The sequence below is a fragment of the Schistocerca nitens genome, chromosome 4 (assembly GCF_023898315.1).
Source record: "Schistocerca nitens isolate TAMUIC-IGC-003100 chromosome 4, iqSchNite1.1, whole genome shotgun sequence".
NCBI classification, from domain to species: domain Eukaryota; kingdom Metazoa; phylum Arthropoda; class Insecta; order Orthoptera; family Acrididae; genus Schistocerca; species Schistocerca nitens.
In genome coordinates this window covers 284,210,916-284,238,528 of record NC_064617.1, presented here as the reverse complement: position 1 = coordinate 284,238,528, position 27,613 = coordinate 284,210,916, and the positions used below count along the sequence as shown (strand labels likewise).

At 43.8% G+C, this 27,613-nt stretch overlaps 1 protein-coding gene across 2 annotated transcripts in view; it reads left to right on the top strand.

The window, feature by feature from the left end:
• LOC126251982 (putative inorganic phosphate cotransporter) overlaps positions 1 to 27,613 on the top strand; it is a 167,711-nt gene that overhangs the window by 117,838 nt on the left and 22,260 nt on the right. Inside the window, exon 1 of one of the 2 annotated variants that reach the window (XM_049952754.1) lies at positions 22,167 to 22,310. The exons of the other annotated variant lie outside the window; for it this stretch is intronic. Within the exon in view, the coding sequence (XP_049808711.1) occupies positions 22,187 to 22,310 (124 nt within the window). The 5' untranslated portion in view covers positions 22,167 to 22,186. Of the gene's footprint in view, positions 1 to 22,166; positions 22,311 to 27,613 lie in introns of those variants that run through there. 2 annotated transcript variants of the gene reach the window in all.

Genomic DNA, 27,613 nt, shown 5'->3' with positions numbered 1-27,613 from the left:
CTGTACAAGTGTTGTAGCTCCATACCCATGAGGGCAGTGAGCTGAAGAATCATGTAGTAGCCAAATTACTCTCCGTATCACCAAAGGCACGTCTTCCAGCTGCAGAGGCAAAGTCACGCGCACTCAGTGAAGATATGTCCCGTCGGCTGAGAGACTTGTGGAAGAATGACATATCCCTCGTGGCGGCCGCCCACCATTCTGTCTGAACCGATGCTGATATTCGCTGCCGCCACACCATGGGGATTCTTCGAAGCCTACAGGCGGGCACTGTGAAGGTGGACGATACCGGCCCTCGTAAACGTAGCCTCGTCTGCGAAAATGACATGTCAGGAATCCCAGGACAGTGGTGTCCCGTGCGACGAACCAGCAACAAAGCTATCGCCTTGAGGCGAGTCCTTAAATAATGCTTTGTAAGTGTTACGGGTAGTGGGAGTGGTCGTGGAGAATGTCATACACGGTCGTCTGGCATAATGGTTCAAATGGCTCCGAGTACTATGGGACTTAACATCTGTGGTCATCAGTCCCCTAGAACTTAGAACTACTTAAACCTAACTAACCTAAGGACATCACACACATCCATGCCAGAGGCAGGATTCGAACCTGCGATCGTAGCGGTCCCGCGGTTCCAGACTGAAGCGCCTAGAACCGCACGGCCACACTGGCCGGCACGTCTGGCATACCCCATGCTGGCGGGCCATCTGCCTGGTGCTGATACTTGCTTCATGGCTTTTGACACATTTTCTGCCACATGTCCACATTACCTTTTTTGCTTCCTATCGTCTGATGGATCGGTTCCTGCAGACTGCGCCTATTTAGCAAAGTCACTCTGCATAATAATATACGCCAAAGTGCTGATTATTTACCTGACGCGTTAATGATACTCAGACTTTTATCGAGTCTATGCAGTCTAATTTTTTTTTTTTTTTTTTACAGAAACGTGTCACCTGTATTTTACAGTTTGCTACTCATTACCTGGTCTTTCCAAATGCCATGATTTTCAGACACCATAGCGTATTTGTCCATTTCATATACCTATTTCACCACCCTCTACGATATTCCGTCTTCACCGTTTTACTTTGACGTTGGATGCACTAGGTGGAAGAGCAGTGGGTGCGAAGTAATAAAACAGCAATCCAGCAGTTAGATTCTCAGCAAGCCCCTCCAGGTGGGTGTGGTCTGCCGATCCAGTGACTGTTGTAATGCATACTCTGAGTTGTGAGGTTGCTGGCGGTATGGAGATGTTAACTTCGCTCTTCACGAACACCCCACGCAGAAAATATATACAGTGTGAGACCTGAAAGTTTAAGTTGGCTTTTGCAGGGGTAACATCTGCGGCCGATGTGCTCATATATTATCATAAACATTTTAGGGGCCAGTGTAGGCCATGCTCAGCCGTGACTTGTGATATAAGCCTAAGGTCCATTGTGTTATTGTGGTAGTTGCCGGTTCAAAACTGGACATCAGCTCTAACGACCTGCCGTGGACGGGACTTCAAACTCTATTCCTCTCTTCCCTCAATATGCGACACAGACACAGACAGACGGACGCACGCACACAAAGTAATTTTATAAAGCACTAACTAGGTTTGCGTGTGAAGCTTCGCGTTCTGTCTCACTGCTAGTGAGAGATATCATTCAGCCTTCCAAACATGAATCAGACTTCTACAGTCTTCCAATTTTTTTGTGTATTTGTTTATTTCTATTTACGAAACACTAAGTCTTGTTTCCTTTGCAAAAGAAAGTCCAGAGCAACTTCGCTAGAACTTTTTATACCCAGCCGAACATCCGTTACTCACCAAACCAGATGCTCAAACATTTAAACAAATACTGGACAGCGCTAACCTTCCCTCTTACAGTATTGCTGCTGTCACGCTAACGGGTTAGTTGTTGTCCGAAACTCTGGATTCACAATCCCTACCGTAGTTTCTAATCGTTATGAGTTCAGTGTCAACCTAGACAAATATTTGTTCACAAATATTAGACACTGAGTATGCAGAAGTGACCAGTCTACCAATCACGTTACTAGTAAACTGCTTGCTTTCTAAGAGTCAATGCTGACTAACAGTGTGGCCTTCCCGTATACAGATTCTGTTATCGGCACTACTGCCTAACACTTGCGAAACGTATTCGTACGTTGCTCCTTGCATTACAAGTTGCTTCTCGCCATGCGGGCCACTAAAACTTTTTTCTACGTCAGTAGTTATTACGAGGCATAATTACACTACTACTATGTACTAGCGCTCAATTATTCCAACCTGGTTCTTGAGCTTCAGTACTGTGATGTGTCCGATATCGATTTAAGAAGAGAGTTGTCATAATGTCACCACGATTGACATGACAACCATAGGTGAGTTTCCCAAAGACTTCTTAATAGAATCCAGTAAGATGTCTTGGACTGCGAGTGTTCGACAGAGACGAGGGTCTCTCCACAAGTCACCCAGGGAAGTGCGCTAGAACCACTCTTGTTCGATGAATGCATAAATAATCTGACGAAAAGGGTGAGCAACAATCTATGACTGTTTACTGATGGCCCTGTAGTATGCGATAAATTGCCGCCGTTGAGTGAATGTAGGAGGATACAGGTGGACACAGTCACGTCCGTTAAATATCTACGCGGAAAGTTGCAGCTCTATACTAAATGGAACGAGCACGTGAGGTCGGCAGCAGGCTAAGTGAATGGTCAACTTCCATTAATTGATAGAATTCTAGAGAAGTGTGAAGGCGAACCCATATAGGACACCAGTACGATCTATTCTTGTGTACTCTGTCCTTTAATCCACTAGCTCGGATTAAAGGAAGACATCAAAGCATTCCAGAGGAGTGCTGCTATATTTATTAGCGGTTGATTTGGTCAACAAACAAGCATACGCAGATTATTCGTGAACTAAAATGGAAATCCCTGGACGGAACACTTTCGAGAAAATTTAGGGAGCCAGCAATCGCGGCTTACTGCAGAGCAGTTCGACTGCTGCCAACGCACATTGTCCGCAAGAACCGAGAAGTCGAGATAAGAAAAATAGGGGCTCTTATAGCGACGTATCGATAGTTTTTTCTCGCTCCATGTGCGATTGGAACAGGAAAGGGAAATGGTTGGTAGTACCCTCCACTGTGCGCCGTATAGTGGCTTGAGAAGTAGATAAATAGATGTAGAGTTTTAGGTGAAAATTTGTGATGGAGTGGAAGGTTATGAGAGGAGAGAACAAAACACTTGATTCAACGCTAATATAAAAAAAATACAGCTGGCTGGTTGTCATAACATGATCAAGATTCCATTTTATGCCATAGCCACGGACAGTGAAGTAGAGTTCTTATATGATGAAATGTGCTTCTGGTAAAAAATAAAACGATTTAATGCCCCGTCGACGTCTAGGCCGTCAGCTAAGTTAAAGTTTGTGGGGAAGAAGCGATTGTAGCCCGTTTAAGTTCAAAAATGGTTCAAATGGCTCTGAGCACTGTGGGCCGTAACATCTGAGGTCATCAGTCCCCTAAAACTTAGAACTACTTCAACCTAACTAACCTAAGGACATCACACACATCCATGCCCGAGGCAGGATTCGAACCTGCGACCGTAGCAGTCGCGCGGTTCCGGACTGAAGCGCCTAGAACCGCTCGGCCACAGCGGCCGGCCCCGTTCAAGTATCATTTCCAGTGTTCGCCTTAGGAAAATTACGAAAAATCTGAATCAGGACAGCCAGATACAGATTTGATGATGTCTTGTTTGAACCATTTCTTCATGAGCCAGAAACACGCGCAAAACACTTGCAAAAGTTCATTGCTGTCCGATATAATTATCAAAATGTAATCCGAGGAGCAGTGTTGAAAAGTATGAATCAAATGATATTGTCCGAGGCATCTTTCACGGACTGGATGGATCAAATAACATGTCAGGAACACATCCGTTTCCAAATAAACGCACTGATAGCGCCGTCTCAAAGGTCGCGTCAATGGAAACTATTTCGGTAAACATTGAGTAAAGCCTTTAAGCCTTTCGTCATTAATGCCGTTGCTTTCCTTATCGGAGTGCATTCTCAGATAACTTAGTAGACGAAAGCGTCGTGCGCTCCCGCAGCAGAGTACAATGACAGTAGACAGAATGGGCACGCGGTGTTGCTCCCACTTCAGGCCCCGGGCAGTGCGGAAACTGGCCGCTGACGTCACTTGCAGCTGGCGAACTGCAACCTCGGGACCAGTTACTGCCCGAGCTCTGGCCCCCAGTGGATCAGCTAAGCCTGTGCTGGGAGATTACAGCGATGTCGCCTCTTCAGATGGCTCACTTTTGTTCCAAATATCCGAAAACCTAGACGCTTTCTTAAAGCTATGTCCAATGCGCCACGGAGTGCAGGTAGAAATTTGAAAAAAAGCAAACGACGACTCACATGTCAAACCTATTAAAAGAAAACTTGTGGGACGTGGAGAAAACTGCAACGTAAACGGAGGTTCACGTTGATAAGACTTACAAGCCTCCGTATTTACTATCTGGATACTGCAGGAAGCTGCATCGTGCCTGCGGATGAAGTTGCTTATACACGAATTTTACTATAGCCAAATCCAGTTAATATGTAAAACAGAAAAGGCACCTGTACCATCACTAAGATCGTTAAATTCAAAATCGGTGTGTGTTTGGAGGAATTAACATAACTCTCAAACAATGTTCATTTTGTGTAGCATAAGAAGTGCAGAATCTGCATAAAATAATGGAAGCTCTGTATCATTTCTTAAATAGCTCACAGTAGGAGCATTGACCGCGAAAGACAAGATTTCGGTTTATCGGGTCACGGTCCGGCAAACTGTTATAATCTAACAGGAAATTTAAAAACAGCTCCCACTTAGCTGTACAGTACGAGAGTTCAAATGGCTCTGAGCACTATGGCACTCAACTTCTGAGGTCATTAGTCACTTAGAACTAGTTAAACCTAACTAACCTAAGGACATCACAAACATCCATGCCCGAGGCAGGATTCGAACCTGCGACCGTAGCAGTCGCGCGGTTCCAGACTGAGCGCCTAGAACCGCGAGACCACCGTGGCCGGGCCGGCCGCGGTGGTCTAGCGGTTCTGGCGCTGCAGTTCGGAACCGCGGGACTGCTACGGTCGCAGGTTCGAATCCTGCCTCGGGCATGGGTGTGTGTGATGTCCTTAGGTTAGTTAGGTTTAAGTAGTTCTAAGTTCTAGGGGACTTATGACCTAAGATGTTGAGTCCCATAGTGCTCAGAGCCATTTGAACCACCGTGGCCGGCAGGGCCTCCCGTCGTGTAGACCGTTCGCCGGGTGCAAGTCTTTCGATTTGATGCCACTTCATCGACTTGCGCGTCGATGGCGATGAAATGATTATGATTACGACAACACAACACCCAGTCCCTGAGCGGAGAAAATCTCCGACCCGGCCGGGAATCGAAGCTGCGCCCTTAAGATTGACATTCTGTCGCGCTTGACCACTCAGCTACCGGGGGCGGACAAAGCTTTGTGTTAAAAAGGGAGATATAAGTCGACTAAAACTATTTCTTTATGCTCTGTAGTTCCTCTTCAATAACGACGTCGTTATTGAAGTCGGCATTGATCCGTCAAATTTTAGCAAATCTCGCAATAAGACATTAGTGGAATTACAAAACCTAAGAAGACATCTTTAATGCCCTGCTCAACACACAGATTCAGCGGGTACAGTGGAAGACCGACGCGAGACAGGCGATTATCGAGGAATCCAAAATTGAACTTCAGACATGCGGTGGTTATTGTCAGGCTCCTGTAGCGTGGGCAGTTGTCATACTAGTAACGTACTGCCAGTGAGGGGTACAATATCTGATCAAAAATATCTGGATACCTATTAGTGGACCTTAATATGGAGTGTGTCGACCCTTCGCCTTTACTGGGTCATTATTAATCCAGTATAAGAACCTCCAATAGAAAATGATACAAATAATGTCTTTGAAAACGTTATTGACTGGTTTTCTGCGAATGGGCTTGCTCTGAACTTTGAAAAAACGCAGTACATCCAATTCTGTACTGCAAGGAGTACAGTTCCTTCAGTAAATACCACACGTTAACGGAAGTCAGTAGTCAGGGTCGAGCATACTAAGTTTTTGGGTGTACATATATATATGAGAATCTTAATTGGAAAATTCGTATTTCGGATTTCCTAAAGCGACTAGGTTCAGCAACTTTTGAGGATATAGAAATTAGCAAGCTAAAATACTTTGCAAACCTACGTTTCTAGCATTTGTAGACTTAGAGAAAGCTTTTGACAATGTTGACTGGAATACTCTCTTTCAAATTCTCAAGGTGGCAGGGGTAAAATGTAGGGAACGAAAGGCTATTTACAATTTGTATGGAAACCAAATGGCAGTTATAAGAGTTGAAGCAGGGAAGCAGTGGTTGGGAAGCGAGTGAGACAGGGTTGTAGCCTCTCCCCGATATTATTCAATCTGTGTATTGAGCAAGCAGTAAAGGAAACAAAAGAAAATTTCCGAGTAGGTATTAAAATCCATGGAGAAGAAATAAAAACTTTGAGGTTCGCCAATGACATTGTAATTCTGTCAGAGACAGCAAAGGACTTGGAAGAGCAGCTGAACGGAATGGACAGCGTCTTGAAAGGAGGGTATAAGATAAACATCAACAAAAGCAAAACGAGGATAATGGAATGTAGTCGAATCGGGTGATGCTGAGGGAATTATATTAGGAAATGAGACAGTTAAAGTAGTAAAGGAGTTTTGCTATTTGGGGAGCAAAATAACTGATGATGGTCGAAGTAGAGAGGATATAAAATGTAGACTGGCAATGGCAAGAAAAGCGTTTTTGAAGAAGAAAAATTTAACATCGAGTATAGACTTAAGTGTCAGGAAGTCGTTTCTAAAAGTATTTGTATGGAGTGTAGCCATGTATGGAAGTGAAACATGGACGATAAACAGTTTGGTCAAGATGAGAAGAGAAGCTTTCGAAATGTGGTGCTACAGAAGAATGCTAAAGATTAGATGGGTAGATCACATAACTAATGAGGAGGTATTGAATAGAATTGGGGAGAAGAGGAGCTTGTGGCACAACCTGACTAGAAGAAGGGATCGGTTGGTAGGACATGTTCTGAGACATTGAGGGAACACCAATTTTTGGAGGGCAGCGTGGAGGGTAAAAATCGTAGAGGGGGACCAAGAGATGAATACACTAAGCAGATTCAGAAGGATGTAGGCTGCAGTAGGTACTGGGAGATGAAGAAGCTTGCACATGATAGAGTAGCATGGAGAGCTGCATCAAAGCAGTCTCAGGACTGAAGACCACAACAACAACAACAACATACTTTGCGTACTTTCTGATGTCCTACGGAAAAATATTTTGGGGTAACTCAACATTTAGGCAAAAAGTATTCACTGCTCAAAAGAAAGTGGTTAGAGTAATGCGTGGGGCTCATAGTTGCACATTTTGTAGGCATCTGTTTAAAAGTTTAGGTATTCTTACAACAGCCTCATAGTACATTTAGTCAGTAATGAAATTTGTTCTCAACAACATGGACCAGTTTAAAAACAACAGTGGCAATCATGATTATAATACCTGAAGAGACTTACACTTTCCTCTGCGTAGCCTATCTTTGGCTCAGAAAGGGGGAAATATGCTGTAAAACTTTTAGAAAAATCACCAGATGAAATAGAATGTCTGACACACAGCAGTAATAGTTTCAAAAATAAATTGAAATCATATCTCCTTGACAACTCCTCCTATACCATAGAACAATTTCTGAATAAGGATAAATAAATCTATAGATACAGTATATCCATTTTGTGCCATTGAAGGGAATGTAGTGGGCAATAAAAATTTAAGCTTAAAAAAAACCATTGCCTCGTGTGTGCATTTCTTATGCACTTGAAACGTTCCACATCTTAACGGTTACCGTGAGATTGATCAGTGGAACACGTAACTACCTAACTATGACGACTGGATCTCTACTGGGTAACTTTCAGTGAGGTGTCTGAATGTATGTGGAGGAATGCAGTCCATTCCTTCACAAGAGATGAAACCGTAGAAAATAGTCATGTTGGACATTGGGGTTCTGGAGCGGTCTACTTCCATCCCATCCGAAAGGTGTTCCATTAGGTTCAGGTCGTTACTGTGGGCAGGCCAGTCTATTTCAGGAATACACAAACCATTACCTGACAGATTCTGCTTTGTGACAGGGTGCACTGTCATGCTGGCATTGTCTCCGAACTGTTCCTCTACTGTTCACAGAACACAATGTTGGAAAATGTGTTCACATCCTTCAACATTTACCATTTTCTTAAGCTCAGTCAGGGGACCACAACCACGAAAAACACTCCCACACCCTAACAGAACCTCCCCTGTACTTCACTGTGTATTCCACACATTTTGACAGATAATGTAGTCCAGGCATTCGCCAGACCCAAACCTGTCCATCGGACTGCTACAGGGTACAGTGTGATTCATTACTCCAAATCACTCGTTTCCATTCATCCAGTGCCGCTCTTTACACCACCTAAGCGTCTCTCAGCATTGATTACATAAATCTGTGCATATGAGGAGCATAGTTTTTAACTTCCTGCGTACCGTCATTGTGCTAACTGGACTTCTAATAGCACATTCGAACTCACGAATAATTCCACCCGCTGATTTCGTGCTAATTTTTTTACGATTACCCTCAGCAATGCTCGAAAATCCCTGCCCACCAGTACGTGTGGTCTTCCGGGTCTTGCCTTAGCTCTGGTTGTACTTCGTATTTCCACATCACACTTACATCTCCAACAGTCGATTTGAGCAGCTTTAGAACGGTTGAAATATCGCCGATTGATTTGTTACTCAGTTGACACCCACGTTCGAAATCACTCAGCTCTCCTGGCCGAACCCGTGTGTTGTTACTGCTCCCCTACTGACATCACACTAACTCCTGCCATTTTTTATATGGGCGAGTACGTTCCACGTGACATCTAGTGGTACATTCCGCATTACATAGGGGTGCCAGGATTCTTTTGACCAGATAATGTATATCGTATAATGAACAGATTGCTCAGTCTAAATTTATTTATGACTCGAGAACACCCGACGATACTGGTACAGTCGCCGAGGAGCTCACACGGACGACCAGCTGAAAGTTTCATCTCGGCGCACGCATCACGTAAACAAGGAATTGTTACGCAAGCGATTATCTGCAACGGCAGAGGCGTCAGCCTTCGGAGCCCTACTAGCCCGGAACTGGACGCTGTGACCAAGTCTCGTGTCTGCGCATGCGCCGTCACTCACCCAAACTTTCCGGCCGTTTATCCAGCACCGCTTTGATCAGCACTCGCTCACGAAATAGAGACGAAATGAAGTGTCTCACACACCAGTTCGTTTAGTGTCTTGGACGGGGAACGTGTCCGACCGCGGATGAATGATCTACCGGGAAACGCGATAGAGGCAAAATATCTCTCGCAAAGAGTTCCGTCCCACAGGTTGTCATATTCAAGCTCGAAGTGGATACATGCCACACAGAATGACTTTTTATTGGACTCGATTTGTGTAGAGGTAAGACGTCACTCCATAAGAAGACACAGACCTCACAAAAACTTCCATCTCCAAAAGAAAGTTACTATTTTTGTTACTGCTGCCTTGGTAGGAAATGCGAAAGGTATATAATAAATTGAATTCAGATATCTACGCAGCTGGTGTACAGAAACCGTAGTTTAACAGTTTGAGGGTCTCTTTTTTATTGACCTACGTCAGCCGGCCGGAGTGGCCGAGCGGTTCTAGGCGCTACAGTCTGAAACCGCGCGGCCACTACGGTCGCAGGTTCGAATCCTGCCTTGGGCATGGGTGTGTGTGATGTCCTCCGGTTAGTTAGGTTTAAGTAGTTCTAAGTTCTAGGGGCTGATCTCAGCAGTTAAGTCCCATAGTGCTCAGAGCCATTTGAACCATTTTTTGACCTACGTCAGTGAAAGATACATTTTTAACCGAAAATTGGGTGGTTAAGTCAGGCCAGAGACTGGTTGACATTCCGCCTCCCCCTCTTCCCATCCCCCTACCGTTTCCACCACCATCCGTTTGTTTTAGACTTTTATCAATTTCGTAATTTTTGTTTGTTGTGCTATAAAATCAAGACTGCGTATTACAAAACAATGTAATGAGTAATGGAACTACTCCGCACTTAAAAGCGCCAAATCGTTTAACTGGAACGGCATCTTCCTTTCATCGTTCCGTAGTCAGCTACTTATTTGGTGCACTAGTTACCTTCTTCAGTCCGCTCATTATTCAGTGTGTCCACAAAATAAGTAACTATTCCCTTGAAAACTTTGTATTTCAGACTTCATTCATTTTCTGTGCACTGCAGACATCTTTTACATCGTTTCCAATTTACTACACCTTACTGGTTAATTTCCACGTATCCGCAATTGATGGCTCTGCACACTTCCCATCTGTGCACGGATCCACTAAATGCTTTGTCCCTAATCACACCGCAACAACTGCGAAATGCAGCCCTGATTCTAGGCGTCAGCTCTTCAATATTAGCCACTTTTCTTGTGTAGACTTTTGATTTAACAAATCCCCGTACTAAAAAATCAGATGGGGTAAGGTCCGGGGACCTTGGTACCCATGTCCACGGCCTCCCCATCCTATCCACCATATGGAAAACAGTTCATTGAGCTGGTTCTTGAGCACTATCGCATAGCGGCTTGGGGCGAAATCATGTTGGTAAACAGTGACTTAGATACCGTCCTATTACAGTTATGGCTGCAGAAATTTCGTCAGCATATGGAAACAAAAGGCACCATTAATGGCTTTCTCTCTGAAAAACAATCATCCATAGATCTTTGTCCGCATGGTTCCCAACCACACATTAGTCTTTATGGTGTCCCTGATATGCACAATGTACTCAGTTGGAGGCGTGTCGGCCCAAATGTGACAGTTATGACGATTGACGTGTCGACTTACATGGAAGGTTGCCTCTCCGCTAAACAACACGTGTGACATTAAATTATCAGTCTCCACACAGCCCGAGTCTGTACACATCCTAAAGAGTTCAGTTAAGTCCTCGTCATGGGGTTTGTGTAACACTTGCAAATGATATGCACGCTTCTTCAAGGTGCCTTTCAGCACTTTGAACACTGTCGATTCCGGAATTTGAAGCTGACGTGCAAGACACCGTACAGATTTAAGACTCCATTTAATTTACTCCCATATGGCGTCAATGTCAGCTGCGTTTGTGGAAGGCCGACTTGGTCGAGACTCATCAGCAACATTGTCTGTTCACTGAAACTTATTCAACAGTTCCGGTATGCTTTTATTCGTTACTCCATCCTTCCTAAATTTCCGTTGGAAGCGTCTTCGCAGCTCATGGTACGGAACACCCTGTAGACGCCATTTTGTGATGGCAGTACGCCCAGGAACCGTCAACATACTGCTCGGCGATCAACCTGTAAAAAAAAAATGGTTCAAATGGCTCTGAGAACTATGGGACTTAACTTCTGAGGTCATCAGTCCCCTAGAACTTAGAACTACTTAAACCTAACTAACCTAAGGACATCACACGCATACATGCCCGAGGCAGGATTCGAAGCTTCGACCGTAGCGGTCCGCGGTTCCAGATTGTAGCGCCTAGAATCGCTCGATCAACCCGTAACAAAGAGACATTCGCAAGTTACCGCAGACACGAAATAGTTACTTTATGGACACCCTGTAATGGACAGAATAATGTGAAGAAAAAGCTAACAAGCGTTATGACTACAACTGACAAATTAATGTTTATTTTTACGCTAATGGATAAAAACATAGCAGTACAGCAGTTGCCACAAACACCATTAATAATCGCCGTCCGACTGAACCAAACGCTCTTCTAGTGACAGTCAGGCTGGCTAGACTTCCATATTTTGAAATTACATACAGTTATTTTATTTTTTATTTTCTGTGACCAAATCTATGAAAAATACGTGCCGCTGAAGTCTCTCGGTGCCCTATGTCCGGACCTACCTGTCCTCTGCGTCAATATGGCTCTGGACAGAGTAATAGAGAATGGTTTCTCCTCGAACGTAGTCTTGTAAATGACCTCCCTGGCCTGCAGGAAAAAATATTCCACAGAAGTTAAAACACTTGATTTTTACTCTCAAACCACAGCGTCTCCCTCCCTCAGCCCTCAGTTCTCCCACAACATCTAAAGATCATTAATGTCGAAATGTAACTATAGAGTTCTGCTGCAAATTTAATGACGTTCTGTAGCAGGTTTCGAGGCACAGACTCGTGTGAATGCGCTGGTGTAGATTCCCAGCGACGGTCGCAAGTTGACTCTCTTGGAGTTTTCTTGTTTTAGGAATAGAATTGACATTGTCCCTGCCGGGACTTCCAGCACCAGGCTGTCAATTGGCCGGCAAGGACGTTGTTACACGGCGAACGGAAGCACGTCAAGGTTGCAGTAAAACTAACAAAGGACGCGTAAAAGAAATGTCACGCTCAGTGAAGATGAGTCTGATGGCAGGAAACAACCCTCCTCGACAGAAAAGGGAAGCTGAGCAAGACAGCGATTTGCATGTTGCTCTCGGGTTGCGTAGTTTGGCGTGCGGGTTGCGGCTTTAGGCCCCGTGCTCTCATACACAAGAGCAAACACTCGCAGAGAAAAAGAGAGGGAAACAAAGAAAATTTTGGGCAGGGGTAAAGTCAAAGGTAGCGTGAATAGTACCAGTAATACTCTCTTTTTTAAATTCGAGTTGCATTGGCGATTTAAATGAAATAAATTCTGTAACTCTGTGCTAGAAAATGATTCTCTCTCTCACACACACACACCTCTTAACGTGGGACTTTATCAAAATTTCGTTTGGAAACTTTACGCTAACAGTTACGCTCTTGACAGGATTTGGGGAGGGGGGAGGGATGGAAGTGAAGTGATGTATGGTCCTTAGGATTCCGTAAATATGGTTGGATCTTTGTGCTCCCTGAGGTCGTCTTCCACGACAAAAACGTTCTGTGTAAAGTAAGTTCGTGTCCCTCTTGGAGACGTAGTCCTTTTTTATGCGTATAGCGACCACAAAGAAAAAGTGTTCATCTGGATAAGGCAATAACTGAGGTTCACCGGGTCGTGTATCGGAATACGAATTAATTAGTTGAGTTTTGTGAACACATTCATTCTGTTGTCAGTTATCTCAAGTTCGTCTGACCCAGCTGGAACACAGACCACGTTACAAATTTCCTCGCTGCCATCCCCATAGCTGCCACGTTAAACTTCAGACGAGACAAAGTTTGGGCCGGCTTCTAATCTCTTCAAAACGTCATTGCTTAGATCTAAGCATTTAAAGAGAAGTAGAACCTCGGTATCTCTCTTTCGTTATCATTTATGTGAGACTATAGAAAGCATTATACTTTATAATAAAAATAAACTACGCGTTTAATATTACAAAATAAAAAAATATACAGAAGAATGGAAAAGAAACTTGAGGATCTGTATATGATGATGATGAGGAGTCTGGCTTTAACAGTCCAATGAATACAGAATACACATTGAGAGTAAATCGAACACGACGTAGATGAAGTTAAGTAATTCTGTTACCTAATCAGCAAAATAACCCATAATGGTCGGAGCAAGGAGGCATAAAAAACAGACTAGCACTGGCAGAAAAGGCATTCCTGGTCAAGAGAAGTTTACTGGTATCAAACATAGACGTTAATTTGTGGAAGAAATTTGTTAGAATGACTCCAGATCGCAGTGCGACTTGACCTTTTGTACATAAACAAAGCATGAACTTTCTGTGCATTATACTCGAGCGGTGGGAGACTATGTAGAACACCTGAAGCATTAAAACTATTTTAATGTGTGTCTATTTTTTATTAATGCAGTCACGAAACTGTTACGTTGACGGGGTATCGTCTGCCAACCATAATATAGTGTGTGATTGAAAGGACATGTTGTGCCAATGAGAGTCTCTCTCTCTCTCTCTCTCTCTCTCTCTCTCTCTCTCTCTCTCTCTCTCTCTGTGTGTGTGTGTGTGTGTGTGTGTGTGTGTGTGTGTGTGTGTGTGTGTGTGTGTGTGTGTAGGGGTGGGGGAGATGAGAGGGGGGGAGGGTCCCTTTTCTTTGCACGAATGTGTTGCGCAAAAGAATTGTTGCCGGTAAGCCTCTGTATGGCCTCGTATTTTTCATAGTTTCCCGCCTTAAGTGTTGCTAGAATCTCCTAGTAACGTATGCTCTCACGATTTTAACAACAAACCTCTCAAAGATGCACAACGCCCGCTTAAGCGCCTATCACTGTAGAAGATTGAGCTCCGCCCTAACTCTCGCGATGACTAAAGCGACACAGCGACGAAACGTGCAGTTGTTCTTAGTCTTTTGTATCTCCTCTATCAATCCCAATCGACAGCGCTGATAAGAAGGGCGAAGAGGGCTCGAGAATCGGTCGAAGGAGGGTTTTGTTACCAACCTCTCGTCGTGGACGAACTTGAGGCACGAGATCGTGCAGGACTTTATACTTTTAACTGAGCACCCGCTTAACAATGTTTAAAGCCGCTAAATAACAAGAATCCATTTACTGTAAAATTTAACTTACGCATTTCGGGCATGGTCCGTTACCAATATATCAGAAACAAACTTGATACTAAGTTTCGTGTTCATTGGCAACTTTACTGGCATCTATGTAATGTAGCTACCTGAAGCAGTGCTAGTGGTGCGCTCAAAGTAGATAAATTTCCTCGCAGCTCTCAGTTAAACACAGCCTGCCTCTTGCCTTTTCAAATCACTCTGTGATATTTCAACCTTAAATCGTTCCAGACGCATACCCCTACGTATATCACTGTTGTGACTGCTGCCAACGGTGGAACCACGCCAATGGTTTAGACACTCTTACTAAGCATACTATAGCTACGGTTCATTAGCAAAGTTTCCTCTTTTTTATCCTACTGAAATCGATACTTATCTTTATAATACATCGTAAAAGATAATCTGCCTAAATGCGAATTGGCTTAAGATAGGCTCTTCGCATGTGATATGAGTAGAGCCTTTATGGTTAGCACTTAGGAAGACGCCGAGAAATTATTATGACAGGCGAGCCGGAATTATAATAGTGAGCATCCCGAAATCATGCCTATTCTCTTATTTCTTTGCTGTAATGAATCAGTAAACAAAAAGCGCAGAAGACTTTTAAAGTGAATCTGAAAACCACTTGTTTCAACGCCTGGGGATTTCTTTGAGAGGCTGAGTGTAATAAGCTTGGTAAACGTGCAAAATGTTCTGGTAGCTCTGTACATTCCCAGAAATAGCGCTAACGCTTTTTCGATGCATCTTAATTAAAAGTAAACTCTTCGCAGTTAGCACCTTGCACTGTTATTTGACAGTATCTTCTGAATGCTTCTTTAGTGGTCGCTTACACAGGAGTCCATACAGCGAAAGATGGAAATGTAGCATGGTTAGTCATAGGTTTTAGTAATTGTTGGCCGGCCGACGTGGCCGTGCGGTTAAAGGCGCTGCAGTCTGGAACCGCAAGACCGCTACGGTCGCAGGTTCGAATCCTGCCTCGGGCATGGATGTTTGTGATGTCCTTAGGTTAGTTAGGTTTAACTAGTTCTAAGTTCTAGGGGACTAATGACCTCAGAAGTTGAGTCCCATAGTGCTCAGAGCCATTTGAACCATTTTTAGTAATTGTTGTGTTGTTGTTGTTATATTAGTAACAGAGGGGCAGATAAAACCTAAGTGTTACGTAAATGAAACTATCTCTCTTCCTAATACTGATCTGAGGGAGGAAGTTTTGTCACCTTGTCGCATAATTATCATGTAACAGCGTTTGTAGTATCAGAAGCTTTTTAAAGACGTATAGGTATCAAGGTCATGATTTTAGTTACTTGCACGTGAAATTACTTCCAGTTGAAGGAATATTCAGCGAATACGAAAAATGCAGGTTCTCTCCGACCGCATTACCATAACTATCCGTGTGAGCTGGTTCGCAGGTGGAGGTGATATGCAGACCAACCCTGGGAGTTGATAACAGCTTTTCAATCTCGGAAAAACAGTTCAAATCCACAGTGGAACTGAGTCTCCCTGCAAAATGTCTGAATGGAAGTTTGCAGCAAAGTCACAGTTCCAAAATTATTGGACTGTGGCGTCTGGTAAATGTCATTTTTAATACTTAATACCAGTTACTTAATACTATCCACAGTTTGGTCTCGTTAGTTGGTGTAACATAAGAGGTAGTTCTGTTTCACTCCCGACAGATTTGACAAAGTTACGTCCAATTATTATTTTCTTCCTGAACCTACTTTGCTGTTTATGTAAAGAATGAGGCTCGCGCCGGTAGCATGGGTATACTTTCAAAATATTTCTTAAGTGTCGTTCACTTTCTGACCACAAAACGGAACTAAACGCTAAAATCCTTCTGCAGTGACTCACGGAGTGGGGTATGGGAGAGGGGTAAGCTATGCGCTGGCACCCTGACTCATGTCCTTCCCTCGCTGTTTTCGTCAACAACCACACTACCACGGCACTACACTGTATGCACAGCATCGCAGTGGAGCCTGGGACGGCAGGAGGGGGGGGAGGGGGGGATAGAGGGATAGAGGGGCCAGTCATACCCCCACAGCCCAGGCTGCTGATAGGGGCATGAATTTCGCGCAAAGGGTCCATTTGACACAATTATTAAACTCTAAAAAAATTTCAATGAAAGAAAGGGACATAAATTGTTTGCATCGCTATCTTGCGCAGCAGCTGTTAAAATCAGTTATTACTAGTTTCTACGTCTTACGCTTACTGCAAGCCGGAGTGGCCGTGCGGTTCTAGGCGCTACAGTCTGGAGTCGAGCGACCGCTACGGTCGCAGGTTCGAATCCTGCCTCGGGCATGGATGCGTGTGGTGTCCTTAGGTTAGTTAGGTTTAAGTAGTTCTAAGTTCTAGGGGACTGATGACCTCAGAAGTTAAGTCCCATAGTGCTCAGAGCCATTTGAACCATTTTTGAAAAAACGTAAACACTGCAATACTATGCTGAGTGCGAATACACATAACTGCAGTTCTATTTTATAAAAGAGACGTGAAGTGTAAATATCGCCAATGTATCATAAGAGAAAGTGCAAAATGACAAATCTGCCAAGTATATATGTATAACGAACTTTCTTTCGACAGCTAAAGTCCACTAACAAAGAGGAGATTGGTTGGTTGGTGTGGGGAAGGAGACCAGACAGCGTGGTCATCGGTCTCATCGGATTAGGGAAGGATGGGGAAGGAAATCGGCCGTGCCCTTTCAGAGGAACCATCCCGGCATTTGCCTGGAGTGATTTAGGGAAATCACGGAAAACCTAAATCAGGATGGCCAGACGCGGGATTGAACCGTCGTCCTCCCGAATGCGAGTCCAGAGTCTAACCACTGCGCCACCTCGCTCGGTAAACAAAGAGGAGAGAAGCAGTCGTTTGCTGAATATTTTAATTAAAGGCAGAAAGGCCATGAAAAAATTTCACCCCAGCTTTATTAAGAAATGACTGTTTTTAATCGAAAACAACCAAAATATACAAACACCTGTATCCACATTTGCTGAATCACTACAGAAGATACTTCGTAAAAAAAAGGGGAACTGCTTCCGGTGTAAAAATCTGTTTTTCCTTAACAGCTGTGAAGATTCCTAGTACATGCGAAAAATAGCTTTCATTCGATGTTGTAGATGCCGTTCTAATTTATGTTTTCCGTGTCTGTATGAAAAAAAAAAAAAAATCCTGCATCTTGTAGTGTCGAACGCATATCCGACCCTTAATTTTTCATCAGCCTCATATTCTGGCATATTGTAATGCGAAGTTACTTACACCTTTGCTTATCGGTGTTTGACTTGAGCTTTCTAATCCTATCCCTCGTCCTAGAAACCTGTCTCAGCAGATCGAAGCGTCCAGGTGCAAAGCAGTTCTAAGTACCTCACCCGATTGTGTGTAGATTTTCGAAATCAAGACAGGCATACATTTTCAAGAAAGCTTTATGCGTTTGGTCGTTTACTTGTCGACAGTTTTAAGTATAATATTTGTTCTGGTAATAAAAATTGGCAAACAAATAGGTATGATTAGAAATTCAATACAAGTTCATGCAAATACACATGTCCTTACATCAAATGTAATATGTACGAAATAATATGACTAGTGTCGAAAAATACAAACTGAAAAATACATGACGGGACTCGAGTCAGCGATCCACCGATTACCGAGCTTGAACGCTACCCACATTACCGCCGCCATCTTATACTCAGGTTCGCACCGCTACGTCATTGACGCGTAAAATTTCACTTGCAATTTTCTCGAAATAGCCTAAGTAGTATGCTTTACTACTTGCTCATTATGTTGTCCTAATGGACTACTAAAAGCGTACAAAATTTCAAGTAAATCCGTGATAGGAACGTCGTCGCGTACACCTGTAAGTCACATTGCTTCTGATACCTTACAGTGAACTGACAAAACATAAATGCCATTATTTTACCCATAATGGTAATGCATAAAGGCCAAAATAACGTGATATTTGTACAAGAAATCCTAGCTGCCGTCCGACGATCGGCAAACTGAAGCTGTCTTTGAAACGTGTGGCTGGTTGCACTTTTTTATTTGTGATGAATACATAAATGATTTGTTTATGTGGCTACATACTGAGATGCAACGAGAAGATACTTACTGATGTAATTGATAAACTAGACGCTTGCCTGTTTGTCACTGGAAAATAGAGACTCGTCACCGCCCTCCCTACAGATAAGAGTGCCGCGGGAAGACAACAGTGTTGTCTGCCGGAACGGCTGGTCCGTTCCGTGTTTACTCGTAGACGCTGCTGCTGCAAATCTAATCTCCCCATTTGACAGTTGACAGTGTTGTTCGGTGGGCCCAAACGTTTGCTTAACTTAGCGCCAGTTAATTATACAAATTCAAAAAAGGGTGTTGCGCTCTCGCTTCACGTGTGATGGTGCTACAGAGTTTGTGAAACTACTATTCCTTAAAGAGGTAACCGATCTGGGCACCTCCTACCGTATTTAGGTGGCTAATCTCTGAAGGCAAATGCCGGGATTGCTCCTTTGGTAAGTACGCACGTCTTCCCACCAATCTTAAATTATGCTTAATCGATAATGACATCGTCATCGACGGAGTTTAAAACCTTAAGGAGATACTCCGCGTGCCCCAGGCACTAAATGAGGGACATGTATGTAGCCATTTACAGGTATTAATAATCATTATAAAAGAATGAATGTTGGATCTTCAGTTCACTATCATACACGATAATACCGACGTAGAGTTGGCATAATCACTAAGCTTTCTCTTTACCTCCCTTTCCTCTCATTTTTAAAAATTTTGTTAATTATAAAATGACTGCTCAAAGGTATGATACGTGAAATTAAGGATTTAGTTTTGTCATACAACATTCTCTGTTCAAAGTCCTACTACTAATTCTTTTACTTTATTTATCTTGCGCACAGGACGTTTCGGGTAATAATTATCATTTTCATCAGTGTTTTTATTACATTATGACATCTTAAACCCGAAATATGTTCCTACAGACAAGCTTAGTGCTTTGCGAGGACATAGCTACGTTACGTACAGACATTTATAGTATAGTAAAATGTGTTCAATTTTCGGCAGATAAGGAATTGTAACTGTCAATAAAATTTTTCTGGGTTGTCATCAATAAAATTCCGACGTTTCGGCGACTGTTGCAAGGCGCCTAATAAGTATAAGGAACCAAACTAGTACTCATTCAGCAGTTAGCAATACACCCTGAGGAAGGCACCTTGCAACAGTCGCTGAAACGTCGGAATTTTATAGATGACAATGCGGCCTCAAATCCAGAAGAATTTTATTGACAGTGACAACGGTCACGGAAGCCTACGTTTACAATTGCAACTGTTTGAATTTGGTTCATACTGGAAGAATGTTATTTCTTATTGTCACTGAGTTATTATAGCACCTCTTCCTTTATAATATCATATCGGATTTCTTTGTTTAAAATCTACCATAATTCCACGCACAACTTACTCCAAGTAAAACATCATTATTTGACGCCCAAATACATAATAGACAAAACGAAAAAAAACCACTCACCGCGAAGGAATTATCCAAACGGGAGGGAAATCGGTAGATGTGATGTACGTGTACAGAAAACCAAATGATTACAATTTTTAAAAAATGGGTAATTTATTAAAGAGAAAGTGTTTCCCAAACTGAGCAAGTAAATAACGCGTTGGTCCATCTCTGGCCGTTATGCAAGCAGTCATTCGGCTTGGTATTGATTAAGAGTGTTGTTGGATGTCGTCCTGAGGGATATCTTGCCAACATCTGTCTAACTGCGTTAGATCCCCAAAATCCCGATCTGGATGGAGCACCCTGCCCACAATGCTCCCCAACATCCGCAGTTGGCAAGAGATCCGGCGACCTTCACGGCCAAGGTAGGGTTTGACAATCACGAAGCAAGCAGTAGAAACCCTTAGCGTGTGTGGGCGGGCAATGTCTTGCTGAAATGTAAGCCCAGGATGGCTTGCCAAGAAGGTCAACAAAACGGGGCGTAGAATTTCGTCGACATCCCGCTGGGCTGTAAGACTGCCGCAGATGACAACCAAAGGGGTCCTGCTATGAAAAGAAGTGGCACCCCAGACCATCACCCATTGTTATTGGGCTGTATGGCGGGCGAGAGTCAGGTAGGTATCCACCGCTGTCCAGGTCGTCTGCGGACGCGTGTTCGTTGATAAACAGAACTCATTACTGAAGACAACTCTACTCTAATCCCACGGAACTGAGAAACCAGGTGACAACGGCAGTAAGGGTAACCTGATGTCTGGAGAATAAGCGTATGGAGGAACAAATTTATGATCAGCGAGGGGTAAATAAAATAATGGTGCGTCCGTTTACGAGATATGCAGCAGAAACTGGAGCGGTAACGAAAGATACGGTAAAAGTTAACGGCAGCGAAAATAAAGGTGCGAAGACAGATGCAAGGGCCGGCCGGAGTGGCCGTGCGGTTCTAGGCGCTACAGTCTGGAACCGAGCGACCGCTACGGTCGCAGGTTCGAGTCCTGCCTCGGGCATGGCTGTGTGTGGTGTCCTTAGGTTGGTTGGGTTTAAGTAGTTCTAAGTTCTAGGGGACTGATGACCACAGCAGTTGAGTCCCATAGTGCTCAGAGCCATTTGAACCATTTTTTTGCTTTTGTTGATGTTCATCTTATACCCTCCTTTCAAGACACTGTCCATTCTGTTCAGCTGCTCTTCCAGGGCCTTTGCTGTCTCTGACAGAATTACAATGTTATGGGCGAACCTCAAAGTTTTTATTTCTTCTCCATGGATTTTAATACCTACTCCGAACTTTTCTTTTGTTTCCTTTACTGTTTGCTCAGTATACAGATTGAATAGCATCGGGGAGAGGCTACAACCTTGTCTCACTCCCTTCCCAACCACTGCTTCCCTTTCACGTCCCTCGACTCTAAATAACTGCCATCTGCTTTCTGTACAAATTGTAAATAGCCTTTCGCTCCCGTTATCTTACCCCGCCACCTTCAGAATTTGAAAGAGAGTATTCCAGTCAACATTGTCAAAAAGGATATTTAGAGGGTAAAAACTATAGAGTGAGACAGAGATTTGGATGAATCCAGCAATCAAATGAGGAGTTGCAAGTGCTACTCTAAGATGAAAATGTTGGCACAGTAGAGGAATTCATGGAGGACCGCATCAAACCAGTCAGATGACTGACTACTCCAAAAGAATCCTTGGTAGTCTCCCCTCTATTTCGTGACTAAAAATTTGTAAACATGGACGACCCCAAGGGAAACGACCACCCAAGAGAGGTGGCAGTAGTTGGATCGGTACGTCCACAGGATGCGGCCAACAAACATGGGAAACACTAGTCAGCAGCAGCAGCAGCAGAAGAAGAAGGTATAAATATAAATACATAAAAATTGGCTGGTCGCTGTATTTCTTAAAGAAAGTGGCGAGTCAAGTCATAATTGCAAAGATATAACCGCGTACGCGCAGCAGTGACGCACACTCGTCACGGGAGCGACGGCTAGGTTTCGACCTACATCCGGCCTCGTCCTTGGCTTCCGTTTCGGCGCGCACACACCGCGCACCCCTGCGGGCAAGCTGAGGCGCGTACAGCCGCCAGCACGTGGTCGCGCGCCGCTGCAGCGCGCACCGTAGCGCGTGCTGTTACGCAAGCGGCACGCCGGCGCGCGCCCATTGGCTGCCGCAGGTCACGTGACGGCGGTTATTAAGAGCAGGCGGCGGCGGCGGCCGCGCAGACACCAGTGCCGAGAGATGAGCCGAAGCAATGCTCGCGTTACGCCGGGCTCCGTCAGGGCTGCGAACGGCAGCGCCCACCTGGGCAACCACGTGCTCGTCTGGGAGCAGCACGCATTGGAGGACGTCGCGCAGCCCCGAGGTAAGCCGGCAGCTGTTGGCCACGCGAGGCCTCCGGTATCTTTAGCGGTCGCGCCGTACTGCGACGCGAAAGCGACGTTTTTAGAGCTCAGTACGGCGTGTCGCGCCGGCGTCAACCCATTTGTTTCCGCCGCATACCTATTACATGAGCCGCGATCACTGTGGAAAACATCATCTCCCGCTAAATTCATTTGCAAGGTTACATACTACGAAATTACTTATTTGGTCAACAGACGTCTGTCTGTCACAGCCGCCGCGAAATTTATAGCACGCCGTAAAGAGCACGTAATAACTACTGACGTTATTACAAATGTCGACTGTGGCATAATCAGAGTGAGGGCAAGTATCAAACGTGCGTCAGAATGGTAATAGGTTTTATAGACCAGCTGCATTGTCAGAGAGCTCCAGATAAAACTTGGAGAATATCGCGCGTAAATTTCCTGATCATGCCGTTGTACCAGAGGGAGACTTTGCCTCCTGTAGAATACGAGTCACACGAATAAAACGTGTCACGGGCAAGGATTCGTGTGCGGTTGCTCCTAACTTTTTTTGTTTGTTTTGCGAAAATTACTTCGGGCAGTTAGAGAATCGACTCGTGAGGGTAATGCCTTAAATGTCACTACTAACAGACCCAAACTTTCAGCAATAGTTAACGTAAAGAGGAGCTGTTATAGTGTCATTGGCTACAGGTGCTAAGACAAATGTTAAGTAGCAAAATATATTTACTTAACAAGACCGCAAAAAACTGCAGTCCACATGATTCAGCTCTGGGGACTAGTAAGTGAAGCACGAATAGATACGAATTCGAAAGCTGTGTGGGACGGGACAGTTCTGTCACCATAAACTTACGCAGGCATCGTTCTTATGCTACATCTATTGTTAGATGCAAGGTCCGCCAGTTATGCAAAACACCGTTTTTTTCAAAGTGGGAACTTTGAAAAAAACGGTGTTTTGCATTATTGGCGGACCTTACATCCAACAATTTTAACTGCAAACACGAAAAATACGAGAGCTGCAAACTCAAATGAGCTGTTTCTTGACCGTGGGCCCAATTCACGTAGCTAGTTCTAAGGTGAACCTACTGTTAAATCTACATGCGCAATGCTAGCTTTTTAAACACCTAATTCCGCTTTCTGCGTCATTCTTTCCTCTTTTTCATTACACTTGTCTTTTGGTACCTATGCACTATCTTCTGTGAGTGTCATTTTGTTTCTGTACACTATTCCGTTCAGTTTTTGTATAACTATCCTAGGCATAAACTCCAACATTTGCTCATCTTAATGGGCGACATTTACTACTTAAATTTAGCAGTGCGGCTTACTCTGCTATATCTACTGACAGACAGCATAACATCTGCAAATAACCGGCGAAATTGTGTTTCTTTTTCGTCTCTACGAAACAGTTATTTTGCATAGATGTTTCCAGGAGAATCGGTAATGGTAGTAACTTCAGGCTAGATTCTTACGTGTTGTCGATGCAGGGATCCTCACACAGGGACGCTACAAGACCGGGTTGAACAAGAATCAACCGCGATCTTTTTTTTAAAAAAAAGTGATGCGGCGAAATTTGGGGAAATTGAGGTGAGAAAAACTGCCTGGGGATTTACACTCCTCGCGAATTCTAGTCTAGAGTATTAACCCTTGTTCCATCGAGCTCGCTGTGAAAAATTCCATCAACTGTCAGAAAGCCTAAGAACGTACCGCAAAAAAATGATTTTTTTTTGTTTGTCCATACAATTAAAGAAGTCATTAAAGAATATACATTATTTTCATACAGTAGTTGACAAAGAATATAATTAATTGCCCATACCGAGTTCTTAACTGCGGATGAACAAATGAAACCTTCGGCTGCTGACACCTAATATACATTTCTCATTTCTTCTTGATTATGGATAGCGAATAAAATGCGTGTTATTCAACGTAAAAGTCGTTTTATCTCCGTGGTGTAACCTTACCTCAAGGTTTCATTTCAAGTGATCTCGTCTTAATTAGATTGCGCACTTATCGTTGAAACTTTCTTTTTTTTTTTTTTTTTTTCGTGTCACTGCTGGCAAACAACGCATTCGGTGCGATACGATCACGTGCATAATCTCGACTGCCGCAGCAAAAGTAGAGTGTTTTGATTAGTTTCGATAACTCACCAGAGATCTCTAGTGACCATCTGCGTAGCTTCTGTGCAACACTATTGCACTCAAAGGTAAACAAATAGGCGTTAATGGATCTGTGTGTAGTTTTTATTGTTCAGAACAGAACACGTCTGTTGTCTCATTAATTCCTTTGAAGCAGGCATGTCTCTTCAGTGAATGCCCTCTGCCATGCGTTACATTGTGGTCTGCAGAGTACGGATGTAGGGTTATCTGACATTAGGCCTTTTTATGCTGTAGCATTTTATCTGGTTTTTTGAGAGTACAGATGGTGCTTTAGATAGGACTGCCATACTGCTGAGAGCAACAGTGGACAGATAGACAGACGAATGGAAGGGCAGATTTGTATTAAAAAAAAATAAAAAAAAGCCTGGAATTGTAGATTGCACGCGGTATCCGCCAACCTCCTCTTTCACAGAATATTCACGTGATTTTGTTTCCGAAAGAAAAGCTAGTTTGGTTATTCAGTGTGTGTGATATGGTGGGAATCACAGTGATTTGCACTGTGTTTTGCGTTTTTCATCTCGGTTTTCACTCATAACTCATCGATCACAAGATATCCCCACGAAACGACTGTGGTAGAATCAGTGCTAAAATTAAAGAATCTGCGTAAATAAATCTGTGACCCCTCTATCTGAAACATTTAGTTAAGTGGCGCAGATTATAGTCTGCAATATTTATTTATTTAGGCTTTCGGTCATTGTGAATATGCAGCAAAGTTTATATACAAAAATCTATTAAACTGTTTTCTTTACATGATTATACTACAATTTTGTTGAAAGAAAGGCATTAAATTCACAGTAAGACTTAGCGAGTATTATTGGTAACAGATTGTCAACAGAAGTTGGCAGTTGGGTCACAAAAAATTAAAAATTGTTAAAGTCTGTAACTGACGTTTGACCACGCTCACATGAAGCCTAGGCCAGGAGGGCTAAAGAGGTGAGGTGGTTGACGGCATCTCTGTGACAGCTAGAACAGGCCCACGGTGTTCGCGCCTTGCAGGAACTGTGACGTCACGTGATATCGCGCCATCGTATCTTGTCGCTTTTCTTCCCTATCGCGGATGTGTAACACCTTATCGCAAATACGACGGGACACTTCGCCAATAGATATGTCTGCAGACAGCAGTCACGTGGTTCAACGAGGTCAACTTTCTCCACCCATTTGGACGTTTAGTGCTGAAATAGACTATCTGAAATTGTCTTTGTGTTCCAAGACAATTCTGTTTTACGTGCGGCTCACCTTGCGAGAAAATCCCGGATACGCATGGATATCGTATTGTTTTTGCAAAGCATTATCAGCTGTCAGTAATCATCTCGTCTTTGCACGCATGTTATACGCAGCAAAGTTCCGCTAAATATTTGCTATGAGAGCGCCTTTACCCTTTGGTGGCCAGTTAAGTCAGCTAGAATGTGTGGAAAGAAGGGATTGGAAGGCAATCTTGTAGCGGTTTTCTGATACCACCAGAGATTTCACTGCGCTGTGAAATGTATAAAGTGATCCGGTCGCTGATGGCCAGGTGAATAAGGAAACAGCACACAAACGTCGACCAGTATAAACATAGTACTGGCCAGAGACCGGACTGATTTGATCATAGGCTTTCGACGCTCCACGTTGCAGTTATTAGCGTCGGTACCAAAACAGTGCGAGAGTAATGTCGTTGAAATGCTTAAAAAGCTATCAACGATAAAGAAAATATTACTGAAAGTTTATTAATGCTCTATGTGTCGCATTCACGCGCATATTCACCTTCGGTTCCACAAATTAAATTGTTCCTATAATTAGTCTCCAAATGTAACGATAGTATACAAATATGCAGCTGAGAGTGTGGTTTGTCAGGAAGTATGGATACGTGATCACTAAAGAAATAAATCGTTGAGTCAGCTCTCCTAAGAACAGGTTAAAACTTGCTGCCGACCAAAGTGTAGAGCAAGCTAGGATATAGCACGTCAACCACTTACAGCACCCATCTCACCGTCTCCTAAAATAAAGGACACCACAGTAAACTGTGAGAAGTGATCAAAAAGTTTCCGTTTGAAGGCGTCGCGGCAGCGTACGTGAGACGTACCGCTACTGCGTTGCGGGTATATAAGCACCGACATGTAGGCAAGAGATTATTGTTGCATTCGCGTCTTTCCGACGTGCGTACGGTAAATGTGTAAACGCGAACTATGGCGACACTATTACCAAATGAGTCCAAACAGGATCAATGCACTGTTATTCTTTTCTTGGCTGCCGAAGGACAAAACACCGATAGACATTCAGTGTTTGGGGGCCGCATGTACGTCGAGACGAGAACCATAGTTGTGGAATGGTCGACACAAGACGCCTGTCGATCTCGGAAGCTAGCCTCATCCATTACGGACAAGTGGGAGACGCTCGAACACACATCCTGTAGTCCTTACGTCTTCCCAAGCTATTGGGTCCCTTAAAAAAATGCCTTGAAGGGTCGACGATTCCTGTCGGACGGGGATTTGCAACAGGCAGTTAGGACTCCTCCGGGCAGCAAGACATGGTGTTTTTACCAGACGAGTATCTTCAACCTGGAGCGTATCGGCGTAGTGATTACCTCAACGCTCACGGAGATTTTGCCTGATCGGCATACCGATTCTGGACTGTACGGCCTTCGAACGGAAAATTTTGATAACGCCTTGTGTATGTTACCATCCTGCCGGGATATAAAACATAATCCGTAAATTGTGGTTTCAATAATCTGTATATTTCCCCAGAGACAGTGAGATGCCGCAGTTTTTATGACAGTGGACTCTAAATCGAGAGGTCGGCGGTTCAGTTGCCTGTACACCCATCCTGGTTTACAGTTTCCACTTCTTCTAAATCGCTTGAAGTAAAAGCCGGCATAGTTTGCCTGGGAAGGTCACTGCGGGTTTCGTTTCCCGAATGCGAGCTGATATTCCGCCTCTAATGACCTCGCTGTCGACAGAACATTAAAGTTTGATTTTCCTTTTACACGCAGATTACACAGGGACTCGAGCGCAGACCTCTTGGCTTTTGCGGGCAGTGCTGTTTCCAACGAAACCATTCTACAATGATCGGATGCCTCTGTTGGTAAGATGGAGATTTTAATGATTATCTGACATGTCGATTTCCAGGAAGGTTTCATTTAGAGTAAATTAGTTGCAAAAAGGGAGTTCCACTCTGAA